At 58.4% G+C, this 22,742-nt stretch overlaps 4 protein-coding genes across 4 annotated transcripts; 2 read left to right on the top strand and 2 right to left on the bottom strand.

Moving 5' to 3' along the window:
- Nucleotides 1-65: 65 nt before the first annotated feature.
- dvrA (C2H2 finger domain transcription factor dvrA) lies at nucleotides 66-2,202 on the bottom strand (the record flags this gene model as incomplete). The annotated part of the gene is made up of 2 exons (XM_032026294.1): nucleotides 66-1,650; nucleotides 1,706-2,202. 2 exons carry the CDS (start codon nucleotides 2,200-2,202, stop codon nucleotides 66-68), a joined length of 2,082 nt encoding a protein of 693 aa, XP_031891977.1.
- A 12,676-nt stretch (nucleotides 2,203-14,878) lies between these two features.
- CGGC5_v008345 (Uncharacterized protein) lies at nucleotides 14,879-16,653 on the bottom strand (the record flags this gene model as incomplete). The annotated part of the gene is made up of 2 exons (XM_066152002.1): nucleotides 14,879-15,922; nucleotides 16,114-16,653. 2 exons carry the CDS (start codon nucleotides 16,651-16,653, stop codon nucleotides 14,879-14,881), a joined length of 1,584 nt encoding a protein of 527 aa, XP_066008839.1.
- A 1,041-nt stretch (nucleotides 16,654-17,694) lies between these two features.
- On the top strand, nucleotides 17,695-19,210 carry COG5 (Conserved oligomeric Golgi complex subunit 5; the record flags this gene model as incomplete). Its single annotated transcript, XM_032026239.2, has 2 exons — nucleotides 17,695-17,713; nucleotides 17,808-19,210. 2 exons carry the CDS (start codon nucleotides 17,695-17,697, stop codon nucleotides 19,208-19,210), a joined length of 1,422 nt encoding a protein of 473 aa, XP_031892277.2.
- A 1,304-nt stretch (nucleotides 19,211-20,514) lies between these two features.
- Nucleotides 20,515-22,167, top strand: CYP52A5 (Cytochrome P450 52A5; the record flags this gene model as incomplete). The annotated part of the gene is made up of 2 exons (XM_032026228.1): nucleotides 20,515-21,949; nucleotides 22,007-22,167. The coding sequence occupies 2 exons, from the start codon at nucleotides 20,515-20,517 to the stop codon at nucleotides 22,165-22,167; spliced, it is 1,596 nt and encodes a 531-aa protein (XP_031891983.1).
- Between the last annotated feature and the right edge of the window lie 575 nt (nucleotides 22,168-22,742).

Here is a 22,742-nt window from a genome sequence, read left to right as displayed (position 1 = left end):
ATAGCGTATGTAAACCATGCCGTGGAGAATGGTAAGAGATTCGTGATATATGATAGTTGGCCGGCCTAGTAGGCCGCGGCGGTTGTGCCTTCGCTAGTGGCGACGGCAACCAACGCCTCCAGACGCCTCAGGGGATCAGGGTTGCCAGTCCGATCGGCGCCCGGCTGCTGCTGCTCGGGTGGCTGCGGATCGGCCTGCCTGGCAGGGAAGCCGGTGAAATGGTTCATGTTGGGGTGGATCATTCTGTTGACGTGCGGACCACGGGGCTCATGGATAGGTGCCTCGGGTCGAAGGCCATGAACGTGGCTGTTGGTAGGTCCATGGTACCAACCATGTCGCTTGGTCTCTCTGGATGCGATTGAAGGCATCGACATGGTGTGGTGGTGGTTGCGAGTGAACGCGCTCGAGTTTGAGTACGATGGCGGTTCAACTTCAAACCGCACAGTCGGTGGATTCAGCCGCACTTGCTCTGCCTGTGCCTGCACCGCCTGGTTCACCTCATTCGCCCACGCACCGGCGCTATCGCGAGGCGGCGTCGTGTTGGTGATGTCCAGTCTCGTGAGGCCTCGATGAAGCCCCATGTCCCACTGTGCGACGTTCCTTCGGCCGTCGGCAGCCGCATCGGATCCCGGAAGAAGTGCCGGTGGGTGAGCGGCTTCATCAACCATCATGGGAGACGGAATGCGCCTTGGCGGCGAAATCTGTCGGGATGGCAGCGGGTCAAAGGACTCAATACCAGGCAGTCGTAGGGTCTGCTGTTGGTTTGTCACATTGGCGATGGGCGGTGCCGGGTTTGGCTGGATCTGGCCGGGCGTCAAGACGTTGCTGAGGTGGCTGGTGTTCGTGTTGAAGTTCCTGGTATCAGGGTGCCAGGTGCGGCGGCGCCAGGCTTCATCAGCGTTGGATGATGTCGAGTCCCGTCGGCCAGACCAGCCCGAAGTCGGTGTTGTGGGAGAGGCCAGATGGCTGCTTGCGGCCGAGGAGTAGGCACCGTTGTTGGAGGCGTTCACGGGGCCGCCGTACATGACCCGGTTGACCGGTCCTCCGTGAGGCGACTGGAAGGGGTTTGCACCCGAGGGAACGCTGAGACGACGTCCTGGAGTCCTGGAACCCGAAGAGTACATGCTCTGGGAACGAGAGTGGGAGGTGGTAGGAGACGCAATACCAGACCATCGCGGACTGCTCTGCCCAGTCGTCGAAAACGTTGCGGAAGTTGGCGTGCCATACTCGGTCGGCGATACAGGGCGGTAGCCGTAAGGACCATCGCTTCGGTACGACTCAAGGGAAAGTCGAGACCGGGGGTCGGTGGCCATGACCAGGGGAGGGGGCCGCCTGCGAAGGTCATCCCTCACACCACCAAAGGCAGGGCCGATGGAGCCGACGCTGGCGATGCTGGATGTCGACAGGGACTTGGAGTGTCCTCTTACAGGGCCAGATGCACTGCCGGCGGTTGACGAGCGGGCTCTACCACCCTGCTGACGTACGCGCTCGGTGCGCATTTGCCTTTGGAATCGCGCGCCGGTGGCTGCCAGGGAGTCGATCGGGATGTCCTCGTTAACGTGCACCGTCTGTGCGTGTTGTCGCAGGTTGTCAAGCCGGGAGAACCGTCGCGAACAGTGGCACTGGAATGGTCTCTCGCCAGTGTGTTTCCTAAGTAGATCGATCAGCAACTAGTGCAACTAGAGGGTGGGGTTATTCTCGGTACCGAATGTGTCTCGCCAAATGCTCGCTTCTCGTGAAGCTCAGGTTGCAGGGTGGATAGTCGGTGCAGTAAAATCGCTGCGACTTCTTCTTCTTGCTGGACCTAGTACCGTCGGCATTGACGCTGTCATCGTCTGACCCTGCGCCATCCTCGCCAGCCTCGCCATCTGACTCGTCCATGTCGACGTCCTCGGAGTCTCTTGATTTCCTTGAATGCTGCGAGTTTGCTCTCGTGGGAGTCTTGACCTTTTCGGCACTCTCGGGGACCTGGACAGCCTGCGGAAATGGTGAGCTAGGCAGCGGCTTTTGTGATGCCAACCCGCCGCTGCCACTGCCAAAGGTGGCCTTCGTTGGCGTCTTCACCTCCTCTGGAATAGTCTGCGGCGTCTGGGGGTGCGGTGCGGTGCTGGGTCTCGGGGTAGTGGGCGACGTCGTCATTTTGTCGTCAGCCTTGGCTTCAGCGGGAAGCGGCGAATTTACTGGTCTGAATGCGGCAGCCATGATGTGTATTGAGGAGCCTGCGTGAGCAAGCAGTATGGGCGGCGATTCGGTGGGATATCGCAACCGTCAAATAAGTGTGCACGCAAGCTTGCGAGGCTAGGAGACTACTCGAATACGCAGCGTGCGGAGAGAAGAGCCTGCGGAGGCGTGGTTGAGGGTTATTTCAGCCGAAGTTGTGCGGGCGGAGAAGGCTGGAGGGCGGAGGTGAGGGGGAGAAGAAGGAAAAAAAAAAAGAGAATGAAAAAGGTTATATCAAGTCATTCAGGTATCTCCGGAAGCGAGGGGTTCTTCTTCCAAACTGTGGGCGGTGCTGACGACAGCTTAGGTTCGAGGAGCGACACACAAAGATGTCGTGAACCACAAAGGTGAAGAGGTAAAGGTGAACGAGTTGTGGTAGAAATGCGACGGCGAGTCGATAATGAATCCTGGGCCTGGGTGGGGTGGTTTGGTTTGCTGGACAAGGTGTAAGGCCGGTATGAGTACTCTTTACGGTACGGTCGGTAAAGGTAGCGTGGTTGAGTGGAGGACGAAGAGGAGAGAGACAAGTTGGTAGGGCGAGGGGCAGGCGGCTCTAGAAAAGGACTGCCAGGGGAGTGTGGCGATGAATGGTCGATGATGAAAGACGTGCCCTGATCTGACCCTGCTGGCTGCAGCAAAGTGGTTCCCAGCGGTTCTTCGCTGACTTTTCTTCCCCCTGCCTCTGGCTTTGCGCCTGCTTGCGTTCGTTCACGTCTAGCGGGACGTAGTGTCGAGAGCTGGGCGGAGTCTGTTCTGGGTAGGTTGGAGTAGCCAGCCAACCAGCCTCCTCTGAGGGGGGTGCGTATTGGGGGGATCCGGCGCACCAGGTCGGCGAATTTGGGTGGGAGCGTCTGTGGGCTATCGCAGAGCCAATGCAGTCCGTTCCAATGCCAACCAAGATCCGAGGTGACGGGTTCCCGGCCTTCTGGAGGAGCTCGATTTCAGGAGCAGGAGGAGGCGAAGATGCACAAAACGCTTTGCGTCTGTTCCGTTCCTGGTTCTGCGATTTCGAGAGTTGCGGGTTTTCAGTGCGTTTGTTGCGCTTGCTGACCGACGATCGGTTGAATGCCGAGCGCAAGGCGGCGGAGCGCTGAACGTAGAGTTGTGGGGAAGGTATTCAGGTAGGTATTCAGAACCGTTGTGGTTGTTGCTGGGCCGATGTATGATCTGCCGGTCAAGAGAGCTCAAAGAGGTCGGCTCCGATAGAAGACGGAAAGGTGGGGGAATGTCGAGGACCTGGAGAGGGAAAGAAAGAGGAAAAGCGTCGGCTGCGAGGTGCGAGGGAGGATTTGTAAGTAGTTGACGATGCCCGTTAATGGCACTCAAAGCGAGCAGAAGGGCAGGCGGTACGAGACGGCCTTGGGTGGACACAAGGGCGGGCGGGCAGGCCAGGTCCAGGGCCACAGTCAGGGCCAGGCGCCAGGGTCAGGGTCAGAACCAGGAGCTGGCGGCGGTAGTGGTGTCGGTGGAGTCGATTGGCGGGAGGTACAAGGGGAAGGGGTACAGACGGTACGGAGTACACTCCTGCACCATCAAAGTCGGACGGTTTGATTGTGGAATCCCAGTCAGCCGGGCGGTTGGGGGGCTCGCAGACTGAGACGGACTGACGACGGACGGGAGGCGATAATGTTCGGGATGGTGGGAAATGGGAGTGCTTGCGGTCCGTGAGCGGGAAGCCGAGGGCAGAGGGAAGCTTTCGACGCAGTCGGCGGCTTTCTGACGGACTCGTGGAAAACGGAAGAGGCGGTGGTGTCGGTTGGCGGTGGTGGTGGTGGTGGACAGCGTCGAAGGCATCCGTAGCGCGGACCGTATCCATCCAGCGCCGCCGTAAAGTACCTTGCCTGGTGGGTTGGCTGGCTGGCTGGCTAGCGGGCACAGCAAGCGACGAGGCGTCTGCGAGGAGGAGGAGGAGAACGTGGTGACTCCCAAGCCGGGGCCAGGGGGGTGGTTGGCGAAGGTGACAGGGCGGCCAGGGCGGCCAGGGCCAGACGTAAGGTACCGATTCTGGGCTGGGCTGACTGGATCAGGTCCGGCCAGGATGTATCTCAGGTCCAGGAGATGTGATGTTCTGACTCCTGGATTAATGGCCGTCCGTGGGTTCGAGTATAGCCAGGCACACGGGATGAAAGGTCGAGGGACGGACGGCGATTGGCAGAAGGCTGGGGGTGGACGGTCGAGGTTGACGAGGTCAAAGTCAAAGGCGGTGGTGGTTAAATGGGGAACAGGCGTTCTGTGACTGTGACTGGCCGGGCACCCGAGGATGCGATGGAGGCTTCTGGTGGGTTGACTTGACTTCGAGCAGAGTCGCATGCTGATGCTTGTTGCTGACGGCGGATATTGTTGGTGCGGTGGTTTCCATCTGTCTGTCACTCTGCGCAAGGTGGCAGTGGGTTTCGGTCAAAAAGGCCATGGATCCAGATGTAGTGCAGTAGGGCAGACACAGAGTGACAGATACAGACAGCCAGACAGGGCCAGGGCCGACGACTGACTGCCAGTAACCTGTTGGCAGTGACTTTGCAACTTTCAGTTTGGGCAAGCCAAGCCCGCCAGGAACCTTGCCCTTCGTTCGCTGGCTGGCTTTTCCTTGTCTGTCTCGTGCCGTCGCTGGCGCCCTGTCTTGCTGCCCTGACTTGACTTGCGACCCTCCGCAGGGGTAGCAGCACTGAGCAGCAGGCGGAGACAAAAGACAGAGTTGGACGGATACGGACGCAGAGAGAACTCGGCAGGATGCATTCGGTGCCACCCAAGCCTGCGTAGCTAGATCCCTGGGTCCCTGGGTTCCTGGGGATGGCTGTCTTGAAGCTGTTTGCTTGAGGAAGCAAAGTGGGCGCGAGCGACGGAAGATGGAGGGGCGATGACGGCAGCTGAAGTGTCACTGGGAGCTGTTTCCATGGACATCCGTGCTAGGAAAACATCGAGAAGGTGGTGGTGAGCGTGCGTGTCGGCGACGACGGCAGCCAGGACGGTGGTGGTGGTCGGTGTCCAGGCGAGGGACGGGAGGGGTGTTGGCTGTGCAGTGATGGTGGTGTTGGTGGTGACGAGGAACCTTCCATGGAGTTGACGTGCACTGGCGACGACAGCAGAGGAGAGGAGGGGGGCCCAAAGACATCCGACATGACCGGCGGAGACGGCATCGGGGAGGCGACGGCGACGGCGATAAGCACACGAGCGAGAACCGGGCAAATACGACGACATCGGGAACCTTCTGCTTCTTCTTTCCATCTCGGGCAGAGTTCATCTTAGGTCTATCAAATGACAGGCGCGAGGGGAAGCCGCAGGTTCCGCACCTGCCTCAACAACATCCCGTCCCAGGTAGGTAGGCAGGTAGGTAGGCACCTAAGGTACTCAGTCCCTTCCTCCGAATTCTGCAAAGAACAGGAAGCGGTAGACGGGCGGCAGATGGCAGGAAGCAGGCGCGGACACACGAGGCAAGAAGCAGCAGCAACAGCAGCAGAAAGCACCTTACTTGAGGCAGGCAGGCACTTGCTAGTTTTCTGTGGCTTCCTGGCTGCAGCAAGCAGTCAGCGCAGAAAGCAACGTTCGTGGAAGGCACGGTGAACAATGCCCGCAATACTAAGTGTGTACCTACCTTAAGTAAGGCAGGCAGAGTGGAGCAGGCACGGCAGGTACGGCAGACGGACAGCAGGACGACGACAACGACAACGACATCCTTGCCCTTTCCATCCATACCTATCTGTGTGCTTTCCTGAAAAAGACACACAGAGAACACAGAGAGGAAGAGTGAGAAATAGAGTGGTCGGCGACAATCTAAGAAAAAGGTAGCAACAGACTGCACGCTCCACGTCTGCACTGCACTGCATTTTGCAGATGCAAACGAGAGGCAGGAGCCCAGGTTGAGGCAGGCAGAGAGAGGCAGGTACCCCTCTGCCCCTCCTCCACCGCTGAGGTACCTTTTACTTTTTTTCCCTCTTCCTCCCGTGCCCCTCCCCCTCCCCCTCCTCAACCCCCTCCATTGCCCCGCCCCTCTTTTTTCGCTGCATCATGCGAGGGGTTGGGCGCACTCTCACAGGTTCACGGTCGTCTTTTTCGCAGCTGGGAGCATCTGCTAGCGCGGGTTAGGCCAGGTACATGTCAAGGCACCCAGGGACACACCGTCGAGGTACCTCGCCCAGGTACCTTGCTTGCGCCGCACCCAACGGCACCTGAGTAGGTATTCGTACTGCGTATCCGTAGACCAGGCCAGCTGCTGGCGTCTGTGAGCCCCCGTCCCCGTCCCCGTCCCTGTCCCTGTCAACCATCAACCTACTGCGTAGGTAACGACCTTTCTTTTTTCGCTCTCTTCTGCGCCAGGGGGGCCACGGGGGGTTCCCTTCTATAAAAAGCCACTCACTACCTGGATCACCACACGGGCGGAGACTGGTGCTGGAGGACGTGGACGGCTAGGAACAGGAAGGGGCCTGTGCGCCGCCGTCAACCCGCCAAGCGACGAATCCACCCCGCAATCGAGGCGCCGCCGGTCCAGTCCCGTCTCCGTCCATAATTATGGCACAGGGCCCGACCTGGACCTGGGATCGGCGAGCTGCCCGTTTGATAGAAAATGCCCGTACCAAGATACGCGCCCTCATGCGACCGGGTGCACTCTATTCAAAGAGGAAACCACGTCAAGTTGACGAACTGGGGCCGGCACCGGCTCCAAACGGCTCGGAACACCTGGAACACGGGCCACTGCCTGCCTCCATCTGCCTTAAGGTGCCTTAAGGTGCCTTTCCTTGACCCTTAGCTCGAGGAACCTTACCTCGCCCGACCTGCGGGACGCCGAACGGGAATGAGAGAGAGCATGAACCACGCGGGTGCCAGATTGATGGCCGGCCGAGGTGAGCTTAATTGCTGCGTCCACCTGGACTTTGACCCAAACACGAACCCAGACATGGACCTGGACCTTGACCCTACGTCCGTCTCCTTCCGTGGCTTCCGTTTTGCGTAAAAACATTTTCGCCGAGTCGCATAACGATGGACGACTGAGCGCGGAAGCATCTTGATGAATATCGGCTGGCCCTGACTAACCGAGGGCATCATGAGTCTCTGGTGCAACAATAAATGCATCTGATATTGTGTCTTGTAGATGGACGCGGGATGAAGAAAATTCGGGACCAGAGTCTACTTTTCGCGTCTAAGGTACCTACCTCATGAGAGGATAGTGAGGTGAGGTCCTTCCTCGCCTCCCTGCCTCGTGCCTGGCGTTCCTGAGGCTTCCATGTCTGATATTGAAAGAAGGAAGGAGCTGACCACCTCCCTGGGAAAAGGAGCAGGAGCATCGCAAGGCGCCATTGCCGTTGCCGGATGTTTGACGGGAGGTGGGTTGAGGAAGTCACGGCTGAAGGAAGCCACGGCCTACGCCTGCCTGCCTCACATCTTCCCTTTCCTGCCAAATAAGGAATGTGGAAGGAAGGAATTCGCTGTCTCTGCCTTCCCTCTGGTGTTGCACTTGCAGTCACACTTCTTTGCAAGCGCACCTCATGTCTCTTCTTCTCTCCCTCCATCATGTCTCGCCGCCGTGCTGCAGATTCTCAGGGAGTCACGGAGTCCAGGTGCCATCGGTGACACGCAGAACACAGCCCACAATCGCCCATTCCACCCGCCCGTTGACCACGTTTCCTCCTTGTTCATCCGCATCCCCGTCGCAATCGGCATCGGCACATCTGCCATCTCTGCATCTCGGAGCCCATTCTTCCATTCCAGCACCCAACACCCCAGGTCACGGTATCACGGCGTCGACATATCTACACATTCTTCGCCATCCCACGCTCCCGGCGCCCCTTTTAGCCTGCAGCCTTTGGCTCTGGTCGGTACCTGGCTTCGAAGTAGCCCAAGGGATGCCGCACGCCAGACGCACACCAGTACGCTCTCCTCGGCCTCCACACCACACACACACACACACTCATACACACACACACACACACACACACACACGACCCTCACACTCTCTCGACATGGCAGGCGCTAGACAAAGGACAATCAATCAACCTCTTACCAATCATCTCTCTGATGTTCCGGCACTGTTTCTGACGATTTGTCGCGTCTGTCTGCACATCCTTTTTTTGGTCTCTTCGGTTTCTTTCTCCCTTGTCTCCGCCCAGGAGCTCGCGGCGATATCGAGTGCATTTCTCCCTTGCCCGGCCACAACTGAGCCCGGCGTAATGCAAATGATACGGCATCGAAACGGTGCTCGACGGTGACAGTCGACAGACATACGCTAGAGAGCTACATCCTAGCTGCTGGGCTCCGACCAGGTCTGACCCGGCACAGGCACCACACACCACCACCATTGCTGCCAACACCTACACCAACACCGGCGGAACACCAAGTCATCACCGTCACATCTCACTACCGCGATTAACTCCGCCTTCGTCCCGTGACAACCACCACCATCACCATGATGATGTGAGCATCCCCTGTGCCTGGATCCGGCCCAATGCACACTCTACAGCTCTCGCTTGGTCAAGAGGTTGTCGCCGTGCCAAGACCTTCGCCAGAGGACTCTGCTTTGCACTACGGATTTCGGAAGCAAATGTTTGGCTCCTCACCTATCCCAAACGCCAAGGCTTCTTACAGCTCGCAAACTGTCCGTGTATTCGTCGTTTTCGAGTGCTTGAAACTCCGAGTTCCCAGATCGCATTCGCGATTAAGCTAGCGAGGCTCCGGGCCGAGAGAAGGACAAGCGCCACCTAAACACCTTCCTCCCGACCAGTAACTTCGGTCTGCGTTGTCTTTCATCGCCGTCGTGCAACCGTCGACGGCTTCAATTATTACAGCCAGATGTCGATTCCAATGTTTCGGTCCCGGCCTGGGTCTAGCAGGTCTAGGACCGCCACATCATTAGGCTGGCATCCCTCGCTAGCCTTCAAGCCTCAGCTCCAGTCCCGACCTGATCCAGCCGCCCTCGTCACAAGCTTTGCGGTTCTCCCTGGCAATCACTGGCACCGATACTTGGATAAGGACGATTGTAGTAGAAAAAACGATAACGACGGCGATGACGGCAATGAACGACAATGATGGACAATAATAAACGACGTACGGAATATCCACGTTGGTGGACACTGCCCGGCTAGCAAAACTCTTCTTCAAATCTTCCAACCTTCCTGTTCGTCGCAACACCGCATTTACTCGCACATCCGCTTCTCCTGTCAGACAGTTCCTCAACAAAGTCCCCTAGCACCCTACGTGCGCGCATGCTCTCACGTCTCTGTCTACCGTACATGGCACTCGGGTTGAAAACCTGCCGATGGTGCCCCGCCCTTGACCGAACGCGGGGGGCTGGCAGGCAGTCTGCCACTTTCACCCTTGCCCGCGCGCTGGGGGATGGTCGCAGGGACATGATGACAATGTCCTATTGCACACCGTTGTTGGCGCTTGCCGCCCTCTGAAAGGCTAGGATATCCACTGATCTGCAGCGCCGTATCGCAGAATTCCTCCAAGATCAGAGTTCCACTGTTGCGCTGAAGATCACCAGGACCAGATGTCATCATAGGCCAGGGGCATCAACAACCTCACCGCCAGGCTTCCTGGTTCTCGTTAAACATCAAATGGCAGATTGATGCTTACCGCGTCAACCGACGCATGACTACTCCAACGCTGTTCAGTTGTCTTGCGGCAACTGACGTGCATGCGTCGACCGCCTGCCCGTCGTCGCTCAACGCACAGCATTTTGAAGACGTTGCGAAAGACCATGGTAGGTAGACGGTTCAGCTGCGGATGGAGCTACTTCACGATGGCTGGACTACATGTCGCCGACATTAACCGCTCTTCAACTTTCCATGAGCTGTCATATCACACGGCGTTGTCTATTCACAATGGGTTTCCTGCTGCAGGGCGAAAGACCATGTTCTTGGCGCACCGAGGCTGCAATGCGATAATGGCGAGCTGGCCCAACATGAGCACAAAATCTGATTGATCGACGCGTGGCATCTTACGCCGTCGAAAAAGGGACTGCTGCGCTCATCGGAAATGGAGAATTTAAACTCTGCACGGGTGAAACGATGCATCGGAACCCCCGTCCCTGGCTTCGCGTGTCCCATCAGATGCCGGGAATATGCTGGCACTTCGACCGCTTAGCGGCATGCTACTGCTGTCCGTCAGCGAAGAAGAAGAGGGCGCAAACTCATCAGACCGCTGATCAAGACCTAGGGCCAGATCCTTCCATCCCACTACGAATGACAGCGTTTTGGTGCCTTCTTCGCAACGACACGTTCATGGCCTTCAGCATCAAACAAGGTCTTCCCCAGCGGACGTTCGTGGTCCTCATACTGTCTTCCGATGTCCATCGTCATTCAAAGAGTTTTTCATCGCATACCCGCACTTCGCCAGACTTTTCCCAAACCATACACGGAGAGCTCGTCTTGTCATGCTGCGAACGGAAGATGCACAGCAGACCAGGGAGCTTGATCTAGAATTGCCCACAGGACGCGCAGCTTGGCCCGTTTCAGATTGAGTGCAACCACCTGTGGGATTGAGGCGAGGGCACAAGAAGCCATTGTTGCCAACAAACGGGATGCCCTTTTGGGGGACGCGCGTGGGAGGCTGCAGCAATATGCAGGTTACTTGGACTGAAGCGGCGCGGTTGGCGGCACCCGCATACAGCTGCATGGGCCCTGGTCGATTTTCCTGGGATAATCTGCATATCCGTCTTGATTGCGACCCTGTGAATGCAGTTCGGGATGAAGGTTAGCGGTAGACCTTGACTCGGTCGTTCTGCAGATTGGACATTTCACGACTCCCCGCCAAGTCACTGACGATGTGAACGCCAGCGGCCTTGAAAAAGGCCGACGCGACCACGAAACGGCATACATTCATCAACGCACACAATGTCGCTTGATATGCGATCGAATACCTTCTGAGTCATTCAATGTTGCTCCCTTAGAGGGGTTCTTGAGCCCTGTTCTGAACGCGGCAGGTCGTGGCTCACGGGTACCTTTCTCGGGCCTGAGACACGGCCAGCCACGCTCGTTTTTGTTGCTCATGAGGGTCCCGAGATCTGACTTGAAGTGGTTCAAGTGACGGCGCCCTGATCTCACCGCTACAAGACTGAGACATGATCGAGAATGACACAGCCTCTGGGGTATCCCCAATCGCATAAGCGCCGGCTGGCCAGTCAAGCTTAGAGACAAATTCACGGCCTTGAGCCAACGACAGATTAAATCGAGACCCGTTCGAACATATGTATGAGCAGGCACATATCCGCCTCGGCACCGCACCGCTCGATTCGCTTCCACCAGTTGATGCTCATACAGCAACCACTAATACCATTGAGATCGCCTATTTTTCCTACTAATGCGACTACTTTTCCTGTGTACTTGGTGACTTTGATAAGGACGACGACGGGGGACGACGGCGATAGACGATGATAATAGGGAACGAAGACGAAGAACGCAGACGATAGACGACGATGACAGTAACAATATCAGTAGCGACTACAACAGCAACGACCATAGAGAGCACACAGGAAAAGTAGTCGCTCTAGCACGGGAAAAATAGGCGATCTCATACCATTGATGGAGTGAAGCGAAACGATCCGCACCCTGCCAACTTTGCTGGTGGTAGTGTTGCGCCAGATGATGCTACATGGCGGGGGCGATAGCTTGAAGTTGGCCCTAGATCTTATCTGGGGTGGTCCCTGTTGACCGCTGGCTGTGTGAAGCTCCATCAACGGCCATCGTGACGGCACCGTCTCTGTACCTGGCAGCCAACCTCCAGATCTTCCGCGGCTTCCCAAAAGTGAAGCTGCACGATGCAAGGCACGGTGCAGACAGCAACTCCACACCCTTCAAGACTGGATGATTGCAACTGAGGACAAGGGCCCATGGTCCAGAAATACCTAGTGCCCATCGCCTTCACTTCGTTGCACATTGCGCATGGAACGAAGGCACCCCAAGATCTGCTCTGTTCTTGGCGTGGGAGCGTATGTCTGTACTCTCTCTCATTTGATCGCTAACAAACTTTGTCAAATGTTACTCCCGACTCAGCAGACAACGAACTTGAGCGGTGCCAACTGCAAGGTGAGGGAATAACTGTTGGTGTTGACCAATCTTTGCCCCTCATTTCTCGCCGCTTTAACGACACCTCAAAATCTTAGCGTCAGTTGGGACAGCAGACAGACAGCCGGGATTGATGGCTCAGCTGACGATGGGCGAAGCTACTCTCCCGTGCACGCTTGGTCAAGGCACCGAGTTCGCTAGCGTTGAGATTTCCACACCATGAGAAGCCATCTGCAGGCAGAGTGACAAGCCACCCGAGGGAACGATAACGACAGCGGTAACCAACGTCCTAGACGTCAAGGCCATCCGACCAGCTTGCGAGCAACTACGATTTGAGCTCTTTGACTTGGTTCCAGTCCTCAGCTAGGCCTATCCCTGAGGCTTTTGTTCTCCAAGCCGGCGGGCCTCGCCCTACGCCCCGTCCTAAACACCTGTCTCTGTCATCGGCGGTCTTCACCGCTCTTTCGACGGGCTTTACCTCGGTGTCATCCAACCTCACCCGCGCAGCCTCCCAGCGAACTATGATTCCCGCTCGCAACACGGATCCCCTGGGACCTGAATCGCAACATTTTTCGAACCACCTACGGCCGAACAGTCTGCGCTACGCACCGTATCCTCTCCGTATCGTTCGTCGGGGCGGAGGGACAGGGAGGTGGGAGCAAGAACGCATCAAGAAGCATGAATAGCGCCATGCATGGCACGCAGTAGCTGCGAGCTTTCTCCGTCGCAGCGCACAGCATAGATGTGCGTGGGCTCGCATCCGAGGGACTAACGTGAACTATCTGATCGCTCCATGGCCTCCTCGCCGCAGTGGGAGCCGCACGCAAACAGGCCTTGTTGGTCGGATTGCCGTTTGTACAAGTCTTCCATCAGGCCATCTCATTCGGCGAGAGGCTCTTCTCCTGGGCGACTCCCTGTCGTGCCATGCAGACAACGCATAGAGGCGGCCGTGGCTGCGCTCGACGCCAATGTTTCGTTCCAACGCAGATGCCAGCAAGGCACTCGTCTGCCAGTGGGAGACGGGCATTTTCTCAGCTGTCGGGCTGACACACCGGATGGCCGACCTGTCGATAACCCAGGCGAAGACACCTCCCCGTTGGCTGAATGAGCCGGCCGAAATAGAGGAGGTCTAGATCGGGACCGAAGGCACTGGCCTGCATCTTTAGAGACGGGCATTTTTGTCAGCCATTTCAAAGGCCCTCAGTCACCTGGACCGGTCCAACGCCGGGCCTAGCTTTCCTGCCGCACCTGTGGCCTGCCTTTCCCGCCGCCCTGCCGGTCGCCATAGACGTACCTCGCCCAAGTCTCACGCCAGCGTTGCTTTTTCTCCGCATGGACTCAGATCTGTTCCTGGGTTATCTGCCCGCTGCCATTGGATGAACGACACGTCCCGGTGCTTTGACTCTGCTGGTGGCATTTGCGGGTGCGATGAGATGGCCGCAGGCGAGTCATTGGCTCGCAACTTTGCGTGTTGGTGCTTGGGCTTGCGGGTATTCACATGTTGTTGCGGCGACGGTGCGGGAGAGGGAGAGGGAGAGTCAAGTGCCGCGACAGGCGGATGACGGATCCCACGACGTTGCAATATCGCTGATGCATTTTCCCATGTGAGGTGCCTGCGCACATGGGAATCGTCCATGGGAGAGGACGGCTCGTCCGTTCGGAACAATACGACGCCGTGACTCATGGGCCTCGTCTGGAAGCATCAGACTCTTCGGCTCAGGAGCTGACACGCGGATTGGACATCCAACCGGAGTCGGGATGCTGAGTCGGGCGGCCGGTTATTGCAACCGATGGATGCCCCGAGCGTCCACGGCATGTACTCGGTAGAGGCCGCAGACGGGCGACCTGTTTTGCTGGCGCCGGGTGGTCTCTCCCCGTCGAGACTATTTCTTTGAGTTTTGCCAGCCAGGCAGTGAGCGGCAGTTAGCTCGCCGGGCAGCGTTCCCTACAACTTTAATCAATATACGTAATACGTCTATGAGGACAATAGCAGTAGAGAAAATCAAAGAGGTAGTGATGAGTATGACGATAACGATGAACGACAGCGAAAGCAATAAAAGTAGCGACGACGAATGCAAATACGCGGGAAAGAGTACAACACTGCACGGATAGCCAACTGAAACTGCCCGGCTAGCAAAGACTCACTTTTTCTCGTCTGTGGAAGTACTTAGGTGCTTGCGAGCTTCTTAGGCACATGAGCTGTCACGTCCCGATACGCAGACGGCCGGGCCGCGGAGTGGGAGCACGGCAGGATGCTGTTGAGGAACCTCCGTGGTGGTCCTCCAGCTGCACGGTACAGGTGACGGAGTCGACCGTGTTTGTACAGCGGCAGCAATGGCTAGGCATCTTGTGGTAACCTCGCTGATGGTTCGTCACGGAGATTCGCCGTCAACGTTGACTATTCGTGCTATGATACTCGGGCTGTTTCTACGGCTTCCCGGCAATCAACAAGTCTCATGTGGCGATATGTGATCGATATAGAGGTTTAATTATACCATTATGCATACAATACAGTCTGCCTACTCCGGATTGAAAGCCCGGCTAGAATACCCCGAACGCCGTTCCATACACTATATCTGTCGTCATTGCTCATGAGCTTTAAACGTTTGGACCATTTCCATCTCTTACACACTCCCGCTCATCCGGCGGGCTGGTCACTTCACTTTTTACACATCAAGCATACTGTTCACCTGCTGCGGCTGCCCCGAGACAGAGACGGCCGTGCTGGTGCTGTTACTCCGCTCTCCGGGGTTGAGGGAGTTGAGAGAGACGTTGTCCGACCTGCCACGGGTCTGGGCGTCGGTGTACGAGGGCGGCGGGCCGTCTTGCATCAGCTCCGACGCGCGGTCCGGCCGGCCCGCCCCGGAGTTGGGGAAGAGCAGCTCCGCGGCCGCGTTCATCGTCCGCTCCTGCCGGCGCCGGTCGGACTTGCCGGCGTACGAGGAGAATGTGGAGCCCTTTGCGGCGTCGAAGCCCGGCCGTACGGGGGTCGAGGTGTTGGAGCTGCTGCCGCCCATGTTGCCCATCTCGATCTCGCGCTGCTGCTGCTCCGGCGGCACGTCGTTGTAGGCTTGCTGCTGCTGCTGCTGCGGCTGCTGGGTGGCGGGGGCGCGGACACCGCCTACTTCGCGGACGTTGCGGGCGATGCGGTCGCGCATGGACATCTTGCCGACGAGGTGGTCGTCGCGGGTGACGCGCTTCCACCAGGCGGGCTTGGCGACGATGCCGAGGTCGTGGTCGATCTCGGCCTCGCGGACGCGGCGCTGGCGCATGAGCTCCTTGTCCTCGTTGGGCGACATGAAGCCGTAGGCGATCTGGATGAAGAGGATGAGCAGGGCGGGGCCGTAGCCGCCGGCGTAGACGGCGGCGAGGTTCGCCTGGGTGTTGAGCACGGAGTAGTCCCAGCGGAAGGAGACGAGGCCCTGGTAGGCGATGAGGCAGGCGGCGAGGGGGATGACGAGCTTGAAGCGCAGCGGGGTGTAGCGGATGAAGCCGCGGGCTTTGTTGAGGACGCCGCGGTTGCGGGGGTAGTAGTGCAGGATGGAGTGGCGGAGGGAGGCGACGATGGTGAGCCAGCAGATTACGAGGCAGAAGGTTGCGACTTTGAAGCGGACGTCTGTTGCGTTTGGCTCGGCGCGGGCGGCGGTTTGGTCTGGCGAGCGCTGCTTTTCGATTTCGCCCCAGTTGCGGGGGATGATGAGGAAGAAGTTCTGGGGGTTGTTAGTTTAGGGAAGTTTGGTAGGAGGAGGAGGGAACTTGCCAGCCATAACCAGAGGTAGTACCACAACGGCAGCCAGAACTCAAACTTGTCTCGCTTGTCGCCCTCGCGGAGGATGAACGGGTCCGGGTCGATGTACTGCCGCTCGCTCCAGCTGCCCCAGTGGCGGACGGCCTCCCACACGAGGGCCATGGTGAACTGCTGCAGGAGGTACCAGAAGAAGCTGTTGATGATGATGGGCAGGCCGACGACCCAGAAGCGATCCACGTCGATGGTCATGAAAAGGCTGATGAAGGCGGCGACGCAGACGAGGATGGCGTAGTACCACTGCCAGCGCTTGCCGACGGGGTAGAAGCGCTTCGTGGTGGGCAGATACTGGCGGCCGTGCTTCTTGAGGCAGGCGAGGATGAGCATGAGGGCGACGGCGTAGACGACGCCGATGGCGACGCCGGCCTTTGCGCGGGGCCCGATGGAGCGAATGGGGTCGTAGCACCATGTGGAGTTGACGAAGGAGCCGTTGGGGAGGAGGGCGACGGGGGTGTAGGGCTGCTGGGTGAGGAAGCAGTTTGAGCCGTTGGAGAGCGTGTTGTTGGAGTAGAGGGTGTAGTTCCAGAAGTCAAGGACGGTGCGGTTGAAGTGGACGCCGCCGAGGACTGTGTCGGAGGCGTTTGCGCCGTCGGGGAGGGGGAGGAGGTCGCGGAGAGAGAGCGGGAGGAGATGCATTTTGGACGGTTCGGAGAGGTTGCTCGTCGTTTCGGGGTCTTCGGAGGGTTCGGATGAGGCGTTCGTTTCGGGCGGCGGTGCGCGAAGGTGATCCGTGAGGGGGGATTGAAGGGCCGTCGGGCGCAGGGGAGATGATTAAGAGGTTATGACATTGCTGGCGGATTGGGAGCGATTGAAGCGGACGACGATGACGACGGCGAGGAGGGTGAGGAAGGTTGGAGGTCGAGAGATGTTGGATGACGAGGTGGTGGTGGTGGTGGTCGAATTATGATTATTAGGTACTAGAGAGGATGGATGACAAGGTATATGGAAGCTTCGGAAAGACGGCGTAGTAGCGCAACTCTTTAGCGGCGTATCCAATGTTTTTTTTTTCTCGACTAATCGCGCGAGTGCGTAGTCAGCGAGAATTCGGCGGTGCCAATCCCATTCGCAGCTTTCGAGTCCGTCGTCCAGTCCGGAGGAGGGAATGCGCTGATGATCAACAAGGTCGAGTAGGAGTGGACGCGGGTGACGGCCCCATGCGGAATGGGCGGATGGGCAGCTTACCTTTTTTCTTTTGCGTCAAATTGTGGAGATGCCGAAGGTCCGGGAGGAAAACACAGAGAAACAAAGACCGGGGGGAAGAGAGAAGAGTGACAAACAATAAGGCGGGTTGGCGGGCTGGGACGGGACCCCGGGAATATCGCGCAGTTTGATCTCATTCCTCATTTGCTGACTGTTTCTTGTTGGTTTTAGTGCCGCTTGGCGTCATGGGCGCTGCGGAGACCGTGCGCTTGGCTTGTACCGTAGAAACTTGTTGAACTGGCCAAATGGACCCCCTAGTCGCACCCCCGCGAACAAATACAATTGGACGGAGCACTTAGAAAAGCGGATAGAGATCGAGAGAAAAGCGGATAAAACAGGGGCTCATAGCGAACAGTAGTAAGTAAAGCCCCTGGGGGATCCATTGGGCCAGTTCAACAAGTTTCTACGGTAGGTGGCTGGCACACGAGCCACAATTGGAACAATTCACTAGCCACATCTCGTCAGCCACGATCTCTTATGTCAGCGGAGCTTGACGGTACGTACCCAGTGCTTCAAGCAGAGAGAGACAGGACACATGGAGCTTGGTTTCGCTCCAAAGCTGCCACCAGCTCAAGCTCACACGCACGCAGCACCACCACCTCCCTCGACAAAACACCACCCATTGCGCCTACAACACACGGCCAATGGCCCCAATCCGCCCATCATGACCACACAAGACGAACAGGAACCCTCCTACATCGACTACGAGACCTTCCTCTCCCCCGACTTCAACCCCGCCTCCTTCGCAAACACCCTCGTCCTCGCGACTAACAACCCCAACGATGCGCCCCTCGACCTCTCCACCCCGCTCTCCCGCGTTCTTTTCGACACCCAGGAGATCGACTCCCACATCGATGTGCTGAGCACAAAGTCCGCCGCCCCGCTGCTGCAGTACACCGAGGAGCAGAACGCCGCCAGCAAGCGCATCATCGGCGAGCTCGACGCCCAGATCAAGAGCCTGAACGACAGCTACCGCCAGCTCGAGAAGGAGGTCATCGACAAGCACGCCGAGGCCGAGGAGGTGCGCCAGGTCGCTACCCGCCTCTGGGAGACCCTGAAGCTCGGCCGCTCCGTCGGACGCTGTCTCCAGCTCGGCAGGCAGCTCGAGGTCCAGCACGCCGAGATTGCGGGCGGCAGTGTAAGCGCTGCGGCTGCTGCGGCCGGGAAGAAGGAGGACCACAGGGCGCTGGTGCGCTGCTCGCACACGCTACTCTCTCTGAGGGAGGTGCTGGATCGGTCGGCACCTGGGGAGGAGGGCTACGGGCTGGGCAAGGTGGACGCGATCCGCACCCTGCGAGAGGGCGTGATCGCACCGATTGAGCGGTCCGTCAGGGAGACGGCGGAGAAGATCATCCGCGACTTTGCGATCCCCAACTCGGCCACCTTCGCGCAGGGCGAGGAGACCAAGGCGCGCACCGTGTCGGCCATGGTCACGCTGTTCCTGCTGTCGCCGCAGCCCGCGATGAAGGGCGAGCGGTGGACGCCGACGCTGCTGCTGCAGGCGCTTGAGGTGTACTTCCGCTCGGCGCTGCAGTCGTCCATCGCGTCGCTGTCGCGGGCGCTGGGCCAGCTGCCGTCGCTGGACCGGACGCTGGCGGAGATCTCGGCGCGGTGCCAGAACATTGTCGCGCTGGAGGTAGTGCTGGAGTCGACGAAGCTGCCGACGCATCCGCTAGTGACGACGCCGCAGAAGCAGACCAACATGCTGCAGCCGCTATTGGCGTATCTCGAGACGGGCAGCCTGGCGAGCTACTTTTGGAGGACGATGGCTGGCAGCCTGGGCACACGGGTGCAGGAGATTGTCAACCGGGGAGGCGTGTCGGCGAGGACGCTGAGGACGAACCGGGCGAGCGTCGGGGAGGCTGTGAGGGAGTGCGTTGTCAGGGGATGCGAGATGCCGAGCGCGCTCAAGGGGAAGGGGAGGGGCGAGGGCAACTGGGAGAGGGAGGTTGCTGTCATGGTCGGCAGCGTTGTAAACAACCTTGGGAGGTGAGGGAAACGCCTCTGGAACTGGGTCTTTATGATGATGAAATGCTACGAATGCATAAGCGGTCACGAAGAAAAGTTTGCATGTTTCGCATCGGCTCAGGTCTGGTTACGGTGAAGAGTCGCCGTTCAACCACAATCAATGCACATCATCGACTCTCACTCACTCAGCATCATTGGGGTGCAAAAAGGTGCTTGTCGCATTTATCGGAAAGGGCAAAAAGGAAATCATTGAAAGGGACGAGACTCGAACTCGCGCGGGTTGCCCCACCAGGAAACAGATGTTAAGCTGACCTTAACCTGGCGCCATAACCAACTCGGCCACCCTTCCAGAGGACGTTGAAGAACCTCGACGTGGGCGGGCTCATGCAGCGCCCTCGCCGTCGACGAAACCCGCGATGTCCACTTCCAGCTCCAATTTTGTGGGTTTTCTGTGGCTCTGTGTAACATTTGCAACTGTCAAAGACTCTTCCTCGGAATCGAAGCAGTGCGAGGAACATCGGGACACGGGACGTTCTTATCAACAGGAAGAGAGAGCCATGGGAACGATTTTTCTCCTGAACGACAAGTCATGATGGAGTTTCAACATCGTCAACATCTTGAACGCACATCACCGGACAACCAAGTCCGTCCTCTCCGTCTTGTCGTTGAGACGAACACAAACCCCGAGTCAGGGGAAGCCACTTTTCCCCCAGCCCACCGACTCGTTCTCGCAAACTCAACTGCCGCTGCACGTACGGCAGTCAGAGTAAACCCTCCGTCCCCCACGTTGTCCGTGCCCATCCCTTTCCTTCCTATTGACTGGCACTGCCGAAACCACGGCGCTGTTAGGTTGCCTCGGCCGAACCATGATCTCCCTTCCCGTGGGCAGCAACTCGTACCGGCTGGCGGTAGAGAGGGAGGAGGTCCCCGTTAAAAATTGTATTCCAACTCTAAGCAATCATGCTCTGGCGTTGCTTCCTGTAAAGTCCTTGGCGCCGCCCTAGGTGCGACGCCCTAATGCCGATAACGAATGCGAGGGCAACGTAAAGACGACGACGACGACGGTCAACTCTCTACACATCTGTATACTAATCACGCTGCTGACAAAATACATGCTATCCTATGGCTGTAATATGGACTTGAAAAGGCCCTAAATCGCGTAACCGTCGCATCAAACCGGGGCGACGGGGCCAACTCCTTGACGATCGTCCTCGATCTTACCCACATCGTGAAGGCCTCATCGCAGGATAAAACCCCCAAGCCACGCACCTCGATATTTGGCAGACTTCCAGCACCAAAGGACACACCAGCACCCAACAGCCGCCTACAATGGCGCTCCTCTCCCTCACAGCCCTGGCCTACGCCATCCCCTTGACCCTCCTCTACTACGCCCTCTCCCGCTACCTCGCCCACCGCCGCCTCCTCCGCTTCGCCAAAGCCCACAACGCAACCTTTCCAAAACACATCCCCTCCCGCCTCCCCTTCGGCATCCAGTACGTCTGGCGCACCATCACCACCGCCCGCCGCGGCGGCGACATCCTCGACGACATCGTCGAAAAGTCCTACGCCGCCCACGGCGCCACCTTCACGCAGCCGGGCTTCTTCGGCCCGCGCGAGGTGTACACCGTCGACCCGCTCAACATCCAGGCCCTCCTCGCGACAAAGTTCCAAGACTTCGATCTGGGCGAGCGGCGCATCGCGCAGTTCAGCCCGCTGCTGGGGCGCAGCATTTTTACTGCGGACGGCCCGTTCTGGGAGCACTCGCGCGCGCTGTTCCGCCCGCAGTTCTCGCGCGAGAACATCAATGATTTAGGCAAGACGGAGGACGCGGTCAAGGCGCTGTTCGCGGCGCTGCCGATGGTGGGCAAGCCGGGCGACGGGTCTGTGACGGTGGACATCATGCCGCTGCTATTCCGCTTCACGCTCGACACGGCGACGGGGTTCCTCTTCGGCGAGAGCGTGGACAGCCAGACGGCCGCCGCGACGGGGCGGGTGGCGAGCACGAGCGCCGCCGCGGCGATGGCGGCGGACTTGCAACGTACAGGCGGAAAAGATGATATGAGCTTCGCGGAGGCGTTCCACGAGGCGCAGATGTGGATCACGATGCGCGTGCGGCTGCAGGGCCTGTACTGGCTCGCGCCGAGCGGCACGGGGAAGCGCGCGGCGGGGTACATGCGGCGGTACGTCGACCACTACGTCAAGCTGGCGCTTTCCGCGGCGAAGCCGAGCCGGGAGAAGTACTCGCTGCTGGACACGCTGGCGGAGGCGACGCGGGATGAGAACGAGCTAAGAGACCAGATCCTGGGGATCCTGCTGGCGGGGCGGGATACGACGGCGACGCTGCTGTCGTGGGTGCTGCTGCTGCTGGCGCAGCACCCGGCCGTGTTCGAGAAGCTGCGCGGGGAGGTGCTGAAGGAGTTTGGGGAGTACAGCGAGGACGCGGAGGGGATCGACTTTGGCGCGCTGAAGGGGGCGCAGTATCTGCAGTTCGTGCTGCGGGAGACGCTGCGGGTGTATAATGCGGTGCCGCTGAACCTGCGCATCGCGGCGCGGGATACGGTGTTGCCGCGCGGGGGCGGGCCGGATGGGAGCCAGCCGGTGGTGGTGCGGAAGGGGCAGACGGTGAATTTCTCGCCGTATGTGCTGCACCGGCGCGCGGACGTGTGGGCGGAGCCGTTGGCGTTCCGGCCGGAGCGGTGGGAGGGGACGAGGCTGGATTGGAATTATGTGCCGTTCAGCGGCGGGCCGAGGATCTGTCTTGGACGTGAGTTGGAAGAGTTCCCATGGTGTGTGTGGTGATATACTAACGTGTGTATGACAGAACAATTCGCGCTTACCGAGGCCGGGTTCCTGATTGTGAGGTTACTGCAGCGGTTCAAGGCCATGGAGTGGGTTGGGCCGGTGGGCAAACCGCGGAAGGATATCCATTTCACGATGGCGCCGAAGGATGGTGTTCCTATTAGGTTGGTGTATGCGGATTGATGGGTGAACTTGTAGATGATGGTTGTTGAGGTTTGGGTACGTAAGGTTCTGGAATACGGATCTCGGTTTGGAGTTTGTGATACAATAGAAACGTTTCGTAGAGGTACGAGTTACGCTTAACCCATGTTCCAGCTACGTCTTGGCCATCAAGTTCCCCTCCCTTATCAACACCACAGTCAGAAAACTTCAGCTTGTCCGAAACATCTCCAAATCTTTCTCGCCCCTGCCACGCAGAGCGCCGTTTCCAATCTTCCCACAACCATTCCAACACACACAGCCCAAAAATCATGGACGAGCTTGCGCGCAACCTAGCCGCGGCCCTCGCCGACGCCGACTTCAGAATCGCAGTTTCCAGGTTCATCACGGGTATGTGCACCAATCTGCCGAGTGACGATCGGCATGGCATTTGTTGCAGGGCGGTTAGCCTTTCACCATTGATACACTGCACCTCGTACAGAAGGATCCTTGTTCCTCGAGCCTAACGAAGCATTTATTGAGGAGAAGACTGGCGATATTGTCAGTTATTCATGGTGTGAGGGTTTGTATGTGCCGTGGAGAACCAGCTGCGGCGTTTA

The sequence above is a fragment of the Colletotrichum fructicola genome (assembly GCF_000319635.2).
Source record: "Colletotrichum fructicola Nara gc5 chromosome Unknown KSG_Nara_v1_contig04, whole genome shotgun sequence".
NCBI classification, from domain to species: Eukaryota; Fungi; Ascomycota; class Sordariomycetes; order Glomerellales; family Glomerellaceae; genus Colletotrichum; species Colletotrichum fructicola.
The sequence above is the reverse complement of the archived record's forward strand: the minus strand, read 5'-3'. Positions and strand labels throughout refer to the sequence as shown.